The sequence below is a fragment of the Pseudophryne corroboree genome, chromosome 1 (genome assembly GCF_028390025.1).
Source record: "Pseudophryne corroboree isolate aPseCor3 chromosome 1, aPseCor3.hap2, whole genome shotgun sequence".
Lineage (NCBI taxonomy): Eukaryota > Metazoa > Chordata > Amphibia > Anura > Myobatrachidae > Pseudophryne > Pseudophryne corroboree.
The window spans coordinates 207,407,701-207,418,991 of NC_086444.1; the positions used below are offsets into that span (position 1 = coordinate 207,407,701).

The following is an 11,291-nucleotide window of genomic DNA, read 5'->3' on the forward strand; positions in this document are numbered from 1 at the left end:
TTTGGTTAGTCTGTTATTATTCTTCCTCTCCTGCCAATATGTAACCAGTCTGAGAGAGAACTGGAGTAGAACAACCTGGAACCAGTTAGATTATCAGAATGTGAGCTCTAAATATTTCTTATTTATTTAGTAACCGTTTTTCATATACTGTAGCAGGAAGAATCTGTGAATGGATGCAGTGAAGTACCAATGCGTCTAGGAACAGGATTTGGAAATAGCAAGTAAATAATGGAAACACAGATATTTTGGTGGACACAGGAACCTCTGTTGGTGACTTTTCCTGGTCCACTTCCGGTGAGCTGCAGACTCGCTAGCTACTACTAGAGATGAGTGAGTGCATTTCTCGGAGGACCAGACAGACCCACCCGAACTTTGGAATCCGAAGCAGGATCAGAGTCCGTACTAGACGGAAGTGTTCATCTGAGTATTGTGTTGTCTAATGCAAGGCGGCTGTATCAGTCCAGGGGTGCCCTGTCTGCTGTATCAGTCCAGGGGTGCCCTGTCTGCTGTATTATTTCAGGAGTGCCCTGTCTGCTGTATCAGTCCAGGGGTGCCCTGTCTGCTATATCAGTCCAGGGATGCCCTGTCTGCCGTATAAGTCATGGGGTGCCCTGTCTGCTGTATCAGTCCAGGGGTGCCCTGTCTGCTGTATCAGTCTAGGGTTGCTCTGTCTGCTATATCTGAAAGGAGTAATCTGTCCATCTATCAAGGAGCTCCGTCTCAGTGTAAAATGAAATAATAAAAGCTAAAAGCAAAAAGCCTAAAAATATAATTAAAAAAATATATATTTTTTTGTGTTGTACCCCAAGATACTATACAATTTTTATTTTATTTTCATTAGTACTGTGAAACTGCTGGTCAGACTACAGTATATTATTATTTTGTACTCATACATGTATTATGCAACACTGTTGGTGAAGGTCAACTTCAGTGTTTGAATACTATTTCTGATGCACACACGTATTGTGTGACGCTGTGGGTGAAGGTGGTGCCACAGTAATATATTTTATTTCCTACTCATACACGTATTGTGTGACACTGTTGGCGAAGGTCAACCACAGTGTTATTTTACTATTTCTGACACACATACAGTACGTATTGTGTGATGCTGTGGGTGAAAGTGGTACTATAGTAATATTTTATCTCCTACAGTACTCATACACATATTGTGCAACACAGTTGGTGAAGCTTAACTGAAGTGTTTGATTACTATTTGTGATGCATACACATATTGTGTGACACTTTGGGTGAAGGTGGTACCAGATTAACATTTTATTTCCTACTCATACACATATTGTGTGACACTATTGGTGAAGGTCAACCGCAGAGCTCTATTTCTATTTCTGACTCATACACATTGTGTGACACTATTGGAGAAATTAAACCACAGTGTTTTATTATTATTTTGTACTCATACACATATTTTTGCGACACTGTTGGTGAAATTAAACCGCAGTGTTTGATCATTATTTCATACTCATAAACATATTGTGCGACACTGTTGGTGAAGGTCAACCGCAGTGTTTGATTACTATTTCTGACTCATACATGTATTGTGCGACACTGAAGGTGATACATTTTTTGGACAAATTGGGTGTGTGCTGTATCCCACTTAATTCATGTTTGTGGATAGATATGGAGGATGAACAATTGAGAGGAGAGCAGGAAGCACATACTAGTGGTGCAGGTGCTGCCACTAGTCATAATGATACAAGTCTGTCAACGTCATCTACTAAGGCCGATGCCCAGGGGCATAGAGGGCTTAAGTCAGGGCATGTAAAATCATTTCATTTTACAGTGGTAAAGAAAAAAACATCAAAAGGAAAGTTAGCTGCAGAGGGAGTAAGAAAAAATGTGTATTCAGAATAAGAACCATCAGACATTCTTGAGGAACGTTTAGTGGTGTCCACATCAGCTGTGTGTGAGTCTGACATTTCTCACACTGTCATCATAGAGAAGCCTCTTTCACCTCCTTCCACCAGTTCTGCACCATCTGCACATGTGGGGAGCAGTACAAATAAAGATGGTGATGATGATGATGATGACGACGAGGGCATAATAGAAATTGAGGATTCATGTGTGAAAGTGAACATGATGAGGTGGATATGTGTGTACTACTACTATCTGACACTGAGGATGTTGATGTTGTTTGTTTAAGTCAGCCACCAGTGGCTGCAGTTGTTGACCATGAGAAAAAGAAAGCCATTTCAATGTCTGGGCAGAAGACCAAAAAAGCTATTGGGTGTGGGATTATTTTTACCCCAATCCTGACAATGTTTGTGAAAGCATCTGCTCCATTTGAGAGGCCAAAGTTAGTAGAGGTACTGTAGGAACGTTAGCCATCTAGGCACCTCCTCCATGTTACGTCATTTGTGGTTAAGACATTACATTTATTGTAAAAGATTATAATGTAATTAACACCCTTATCATCAACATCCTCAGAGTCATTACTGATCAGAAGTAGTCTTTCTTAAAAATAGTTTTGTGGGGGCCCAAACAAACCAATAATTTCAGCCTCAAGTGACAGTCTTGCACCTCTTTCTTTACATCATGTGCTGGTTGGAGCATTGCTGACTGTCTTCTTATGTAGATGACAAACATTTGTATAGTTTATTAAACTGCCACCCTGTCTGCCACTGCAGTGCCATTCTGCTTCCTAGATGTGCCATGTTGGCAGTTTAAGTGCCACATGTTTGTGCCGGCCACTGCTGTAGCTTAGTTTAGTCATCCAGCTACCTCGGGGCAACCTTTTGGCCTAAACTGGATGAAAACAATATTGTGAACTGTGAGGAGGTCAAAATTTACTGGAAATTAGTGGAAATGAATGTTTGTGAGATTAGTAATACTGCCGGAACAAAAACATGCCCAAATTCTGTGATTTTAGCTGTTTTTATGATTAAAAAATATATATATAGATCCAAAACACGAAAGGAGATACAGATCCAAAACAAAAGCCCAAAATCAGAGATTTGGGCCGGCGCATGCACATCTCTAGCTATTACATTTGTTACCTTGAACCTTTTGCATTACAAATATTGGGAAGGCGAATTGCAGCCAAGCATGAGTCATTCTAGCGAGCTTCTCGCGATTTTGAGGCAATTTGCATTCAATTACATCTGGCAATTTGCAACTCGCCAAAAAATCAGAGGCAATTACATCCTGAACAGAATATTTCCCAACATTCCCACCAGAACAACTGGGGGAAATTAGAACACATTCACCTTGCCCAATTCACACTGATTCCCTTTGCAGGATGGATATAGACTTGGGCACCCATTATTTATTTTTTGTTTTGTTTCATGTTTAGAAACCAGGGTGCTCATTGTTTCAGTTTATACTCTTATATGTCATTCAAAGTAAAATATTTTTCTCTAATGTCCTAGAGGATGCTGGGGACTCCGAAAGGACCATGGGGATAGACGGGCTCCGCAGGAGACATGGGCACTTTAAGAAAGACTTTAGGTCTGGGTGTGCACTGGCTCCTCCCTCTATGCCCCTCCTCTAGACCTAAGTTTGATACTGTGCCCAGAGGAGATGGGTGCACTTCAGGGAGCTCTCCTGAGCTTCCTGACAGAAAGTATATTTGTTAGGTTTTTTATTTTCAGGGAGTCTGCTGGCAACAGACTCCCTGCATCGAGGGACTGAGGGGAGAGAAGCAGACCTACTTCTGTGAGTTTCAAGGCTCTGCTTCTTAGGCTACTGGACACCATTAGCTCCAGAGGGATCGGTACGCAGGTCTCACCCTCGCCGTCCGTCCCAGAGCCGCGCCGCCGTCCCCCTCGCAGAGCCGGAAGATTGAAGCCGGGTGAGTATGAGAAGAAAAGAAGACTTCAGAGGCGGCAGAAGACTTCATGATCTTCACTGAGGTAACGCACAGCAGTAAAGCTGTGCGCCATTGCTCCCATACACCTCACACACGGCAGTCACTGTAAGGGTGCAGGGCGAAGGGGGGGCGCCCTGGGCAGCATATAGACCTCTTTTTTTGGCACAAATAAGTATATATATAGCTGGGCACTGTATATATATATAAGAGCCCCCGACAAATTTTACTGTTTTAAGCGGGACAGAAGCCCGCCGCCGAGGGGGCGGGGCTTCTCCCTCAGCACTCACCAGCGCCATTTTTCTCCACAGCACCGCTGAGAGGAAGCTCCCCGGACTCTCCCCTGCTTATACCACGGTAGAAAGAGGGTTTTAAAGAAGAGGGGGGGCCACAAAATTAGGCGCATATTGTATATGTAAACAGCGCTATCTGGGTAAACATAAAATTATTGTGTTTTTTTTCCTGGGTCATATAGTGCTGGGGTGTGTGCTGGCATACTCTCTCTCTGTCTCTCCAAAGGGCCTGGTGGGGAAACTGTCTTCAGATAAGAGGTTCCCTGTGTGTGTGTGGTGTGTCGGTAGGCGTGTGTCGACATATCTGAGGTAGAAGGCTCACCTAGGGAGGAGGGGGAGCGTATGAATGTGAGGTCTCCGTCGGCGGTGCCGACACCTGACTGGATGGATATGTGGAATGTTTTAAGTGCTAGTGTGAACTTATTGCACAAGAGATTAGACAAAGCTGAAGCTAAGGAACAGTCAGGGAGTGAACCCACGCCTGTCCCTATGTCGCCGGGACCTTCAGGGTCTCAGAAGCGCCCACTATCCCAAATAGCACACACTGATACCAACACGGATTCGGACTCCAGTGTCGACTACGATGATGCAAAGTTACAGCCAAAAGTGGCTAAATGTATTCGATATATGATTATTGCAATAAAAGAAGTGTTGCATATCACAGAGGAACCCCCTGTCCCTGACACGAGGGTACACATGTGTAATAAACAGTTAATACGGTAACCGGCCTCTTGTCTTGTTCCTTACACTTTGTGAGAAACGAATAGTACGGTATGTTAGGCTCTAAGAATCGTACCTTCTTTATTATCTGATCTTCGTCCTCTTCACAGGAATAAGGGGTCAATCAATGAATTACAATAAAAAAAAAACATGTACTTTATTTCCCAATAACAGGACTCTCATATACTTTTACTATATATAAAAATAGAAGGCAATGGATGGCAATGACTACGGTTCTATTGTATACAGTACATTTCACACTACCATGTAATGGCATCCCATCATACGCTTAAAGAAATGAATACAAGTTCTTGCTTTATTTTACTGCATATTAGGGATCCCAGTAGATCTCGGTCCTGGAGGGTTAAAGGGTTAGGATATAAACAACAAATAAGCCCACATATACTTCACATGAATATCCTTGCAGTGTGTAAGATATAAAACAATGGCCCTCATTCCGAGTTGTTCGCTCGCAAGCTGCTTTTAGCAGATTTGCTCACGCTAAGTCGCCGCCTACTGGGAGTGAATCTTAGCTTCTTAAAATTGCGAACGACGTATTCGCAATATTGCGATTAGACCTCTCTTAGCAGTTTCTGAGTAGCTCCAGACTTACTCGGCATCTGCGATCAGTTCAGTGCTTGTCGTTCCTGGTTTGACGTCACAAACACACCCAGCGTTCGCCCAGATACTCCTCCGTTTCTCCAGCCACTCCCGCTTTTTTCCCAGAAACGGTAGCGTTTTTTCACACACACCCATAAAACGGCCAGTTTCCGCCCAGAAACACCCACTTCCTGTCAATCACATTACGATCACCAGAACGATGAAAAAGCCGTGAGTAAAATTCCTAACTGCATAGCAAATTTACTTGGCGCAGTCGCAGTGCGAACATTGCGCATGCGCACTAAGCGGAAAAACGCTGCGATGCGAAGAAATTTACAGAGCGAACAACTCGGAATGACCCCCAATACTGTAACCAGCAAGACCTCTCAGTATGTGGAATCGGATCTAGTCTACAATCTATACTAAATAGTCTATTAACCCTTCAGTATTTATACTGCGCAGTGAACTATGGCCATTCAGTTGGTGCACATGAAGTCTATAAGGAGGGATATCCTTCCGACAAAACTAATAAGAATAACATAGTTATCTCCGGTAGAACTGATAGAGAATAGATATTTAGTTATCCTGTGCAAATATCATGTATTTAAATCCGGTCTCCCTTAATGCTAAGAAAACTGACTGCCTCTTAAAATAGGAATAAACATCCTTAGTAGCTGGGTTAAAACTTCTGTAGCCACTGTGGATTTATTGTAGTAAGTTCTGAAAAAGGGTACTGTAGGAATATTTCTTTAATGGATCGGAGAACTGATATTAAGAATCTCATCCACTTTAGCTGGCTAATGGGAGAGTAGTTCTTTGATATTAACTCCAGCTGTCACGTTAGCAGGGTGAACAATGTCACTGTCTACCACTCTCTGTATCTGCACTGCAGCTGCGGGACATCTATTTCTGTATAAAGCTGGATAACTTCTCTATTATCTGGCTCTTATTTAATAAGTCTCCGGTACACATCATTGAAGGGTTAATTATGTGTAGTATTGAGTGGTACTTTAGTACATCCCCTTCAGCGGGAGGCCGCAGTGTAACACTCTCTGTAAAGGTACTGGGATAAATCCCCTTCAATGAGAGGCCCTTCTATGATGAGGTCTAGATAAATCCACCCCTGACCTAATACGGGCATCCGGGGCCACCCCACAGTACCGTCACTCAGTGCTTCAGCCTCCTCTTTCTTCTGACCGGGTTGGCTGGACGGGTCACCACCGCCTCCTGGGGGACGTTACTCGGGGCGGTCTCTCCTCACACTCGCAAGCCTTCTCCTGCGTCACCCTCGTCACGGGCCGCTCCTCCTCCAACAAGTCACGGGAACCGGAGCCTCAGGAACCCACCGGGGACAGCATTAGGTTAGTGACCCGATCTCTTCTCTCTTTCTTGACACTGGGGATTCTCCACTATCCGGGAGACACGCAGCTGCCGCAGCACAGCTCCGCCGTGCTCTCTCTTTTCCCTCAGACTCTCCAACCATCGTCCTGCTGCTTGTTTTAAAACCTCCACTCTGGTTCCCGGATCAGTCCCGCCAGAAGCTCCCGACACGCGCCGGCTCTCTCCTTTTCCCCAAGTGTTAAAAGTGGAACAGTCCTAAGTGCACGAGCCCATACCAATACTGACCGTTAACAGTTTGGCTTGCCCTATTTACCCTCCATGAGGGTGGTATTAATGCTATATAAGTCTCTTGCCCTTTGTGAGGGCAACATAACCTTTAGTTATTTATATTTCTATAGTAACTTAAAAATGCCATAAATTTTCCCCAAATTAACTTTCTATGACAATGGGGTATAACATGGGTCCCCTCTTGAACTATGCGTGTCCCCACGCATCCTATAAATTTGTACCTGGATCAACTCAAGTGTATATTTACAAGCACCATAGTTACCAGTACGTCCCAAAGTATATCAATCCCGATACCTTAGAGGTAGTATGCCTCTAGTACTTCGTTTCGATCTTCTATTGGCCGGGGTCGGTACTCCATCCTCAACTTGACAATTCCCAACACAAGAGGAGTCATCGCATTCAAGAAACTTTTCCACCACGGCTTCTGGGGCCATAATTCTTATTGAGCTCGGTGGACCGGTACCGCCCATGAACAACAGGAGCTCTATGGGATCGTGTAATAGAATATCCCCTGGGGTTGACGGACCTTCTGCCAAAGTCAAGTCTTTTCCCACCCTCGGAACTTCCATAGTGCAAGGTTTTAATTGATCTCGGGAGACAACTCTGATTGGTCCTTCTTGACCACGACGGATCTTATAGGTATTACCAGCTGGAACACTGACCACAACGTATGGAACATCCTCCCACATGGCATCAAGTTTGCTAGAGCGATGGTTCTTTTTCACCCAAACCTGGTCACCTTCATGTAAAGGAAGGGGTCGAGCATTTGTGTTATAAGCTCTCCCTTGCCGTTGGTGGGCGGCCTCCATCCTCTGCTCTACAATCCGTCTAGCAGTCTCAATTCGCTGCTGATGTTCCTGTACCCAATCAACTCGGGGGTCTACCGGGACGGTCACAATGGGGTTCAATTCCAAATCTCTAGGCAGCTTGCCCTGCCTGCCGAACATTAGGTAGTAGGGTGTGAACCCAGTGGAACAGTGTTCGGTGTTATTATATAAGTAGGTAAGTTCAGGGAGAAGGGCAGGCCATTGGGTACGCTTTTCCACAGACAGACTTCGGAGCATTCCAATGATGGTCCGGTTTGCTCTTTCACATAACCCATTCCCCTGTGGGTGGTAGGCCGTTGTCCTTACTTTTAGACAGCCGTACAGAGAGCAGAGTTCATTGAACAGCTGGGATTCAAAGGCTGGGCCTTGGTCGGTCAGGATTCGGTCAGGATACCCATAGGGTCTTACGAAATGTTTAAAAAATAGCTCGGCTGTGGTTCTTGCAGTTAAGTCTCTTGTAGGAACAACGACAAGCAACTTACTGTAATGATCCGTCATGGTTAGCGCATACTGATATCCAGTGTTGCTGGAGTCTAATTTAACGTGATCTAGGGCGACGATCTCCAGGGGGCGTCGGCTTTTGATGGAATGCAGGAGGTCTTTTTGGCTGTGATTCGGATGCCTTTTAATGTTGCAAGGTACACAGTCGCTGCACCACTTCTCAATATCCTCCCTCATTCCGACCCAGAAGTACCTTTTCCTTAATACTGTCTCAGTTTTCTGGGTACCGAAGTGACCAGATTTATCGTGATAGGCCTCAAGCAGAAGGGTAGCCTGACGTTTTGGAACTACCACTTGCGTAATAGGTTGGTGTGTGCTGGGGTCAAGGCTACTACGGATTATAAGCCCTTTCCTCACCCGGATGCGGTCTCGATGTCTCAATAATTTGATTAGTTCTAGGTCAGCCTCAGCTCGCTGTGTCTTGTTCAAGGAGCGCTTCTGCTGGATAAGGCCCATTAGCTCGTTCAAAACTGGGCTTTCTTGCTGGATTTTTATCCATTCCAATGCGGGTAAAGCAGTATGAGGAATTTCGGGTCGTATAGGTGTTTCAGCCGAGACTGGATCAGATGTCACGACCCATCCTTTGTTCATCGTATGGAACACTGGGGTCTCGACGTCCTCAGCGTCATCTTTTTCCACTTCAGGAAGATCAGCAACGGGTAGGCGGGATAGGGCGTCGAAATTCCCATTCGCCTTTCCACTCCAGTAGGAGATCGTATATTGAAAGTTGGCCAATCGGGATTCCCAACGTTGCTCGAGTGCTCCCAATCGTGCATTGGACAGATGAGCCAACGGATTATTGTCGGTCATAATAATGACTGGGGAAGCAGCCAGGTAATTCTTGAACTTCTCGGTAATGGCCCATATAAGAGCAAGTAACTCTAACTTAAAGGTACTGTAGTTCTCGCTGTTTCGCTCTGTTTTACGAAGGCCTCTACTGGCATATGCTATCACCCTTTCATGGCCATCCAGCATCTGTGATAGCACAGCTCCTAACCCACGGTGACTTGCACCTGTATAAACTTGGAAAGGTTTCTCATAATCTGGATAGGCGAGTAGTGGAGCAGTTACCATAGATGTCTTGAGCAGTTCAAAGGCACCATGCTGATCTTCACCCCAGAGAATTGAAGACGAATTCCTCCTTTCCTGTCCTGACTTGCCGCGCAATAATTCATGCAACGGAGCGGCCAGTTTAGCAAAACCTTGCACGAACCGCCTGTAATAACCCACGAATCCCAGGAAACTCCGCACCTCCTTCACTGTCTTAGGTATGGGCCACTCTTGTACCACGCGTATCTTCTCTGGGTCTGGCGTGACACCCTCAGCGCTGACAATATGTCCCAAATATTGGACCTCCAGTTTGAGTAGATGACATTTTGCCGGCTTGAGTTTCAGCCCCAATTTGATGAACTGCTTGAACACTTCCTCTAGATGCCGGAGATGCTCTTCATAACTTTTTGAGAAGATGATAACGACATCTAGGTAGAGCAGGACCATTTCGAAGTTGTGATGTCCCAGACAGTGTTCCTTTACACGTTGAAAGGTAGCTGGCGCGTTACAGAGTCCGAAGGGCATTCTATTAAATTCAAACAAACCCATCGGTGTGGTGAAAGCAGTTTTTTTCCGGTCCTCCGGTGCCATCGGAATTTGCCAATATCCGCTAGTGAGGTCTAGAGTAGAAAAGTAGGCCACTGTCTTCAAGGCTGTCAATGACTCTTCTATTCTTGGTAACGGATAGGCATCCTTATGTGTCACGGCATTCAGTTTGCGATAATCCACGCAAAACCGGAGGCTTCCGTCTTTCTTTTTGACAATAACTAAAGGGGCGGCCCACGGGCTGTAACTCTCACGGATGACACCTGCTGCTCTCATGTCGGAAATCATTTTTCGCACGGGTTGGTACATTGCGGGTGGTAGTGGTCGGTGTCTTTCTTTAATAGGTGGATTACTTCCTGTTTTAATGGAATGATACACACCTTTAGCTTTTCCAAAGTCGGAGGGATTCTGGCTAAAAGCCACTGAATTCCTTTGGACCAGTTGTAACACTCCTTCCCGCTGTTCGTCTGGGGTATTCAAGTCCCTAATCTGGATCTCATTCCACCAGGGATCCTCACTCTCAGCGGCAGATAACCCTTCGGTCATTGTTCCTTGACACGCAGTTGGTATATTTTCCCCCAATACATCCTGGAAGTGGACTTGAGACACCCTTGCTACCATGCAGTGTAGAAAGAGTCGGACAGGGTAGTTTTGAGGGTTCAAAATGCGAACAGGTACTCTACCTTGCTCCACTTTCGCCAATGTCCTGGCCACTGCAAACGGCTGTTGTCCGTCCAGGTCACAAGATTCTATGAGGGCATCATAGCCTTGTCCGCCAGGGCCAATCCGAACTTTGCACCAAACTACGTGTTCTGAGTTGGGCTTCTACATCACGGGCCGTCGGTCAGCAATTCGTGCCTTCCCAACCTCCCCTCTGTCATTGGCGAATTTCTTTTGACCTTCCAGTAGCCGAATAGTCTGTTGGAGCGTCCTCCGCTCCCACGGGGCGGCTGTCTTCATTTCCATGTGCAGAGCTTCGACTAGTTCATCGGGACAGTTTCTGAGGATATTCATTCCAAGGATAACTGGAGGTAGAAAGTCATTTAAAACCGTGGTTACTAGACATCCCTGTCTGGTTAAGTTGGCTCGACCAACTTTCATGTCGGCTTCCCAATAGCCACGATAAGTAATAGGTTGTCCGTTACTGGCTAGTAGATGTAACCAGGTAGTTGGTGGAGAGACTATTGTTCGCTCATCCCAATGTTGGAGAAATTCATTAAGCCTGATGGTCGAAACTTGAGATCCTGTATCCAGGAGAGCAGCCATCTCCACGCCATTGATCCGAATTTTCAGGTGAGGACACTC

At 45.4% G+C, this 11,291-nt stretch overlaps 1 protein-coding gene across 1 annotated transcript; it reads right to left on the reverse strand.

Moving 5' to 3' along the window:
- Window positions 1-7,343: 7,343 nt before the first annotated feature.
- On the reverse strand, window positions 7,344-10,532 carry GIN1 (gypsy retrotransposon integrase 1). Its single transcript, XM_063914515.1, has one exon. It carries the CDS (start codon window positions 10,530-10,532, stop codon window positions 7,344-7,346), a length of 3,189 nt encoding a protein of 1,062 aa, XP_063770585.1.
- Window positions 10,533-11,291: the final 759 nt, after the last annotated feature.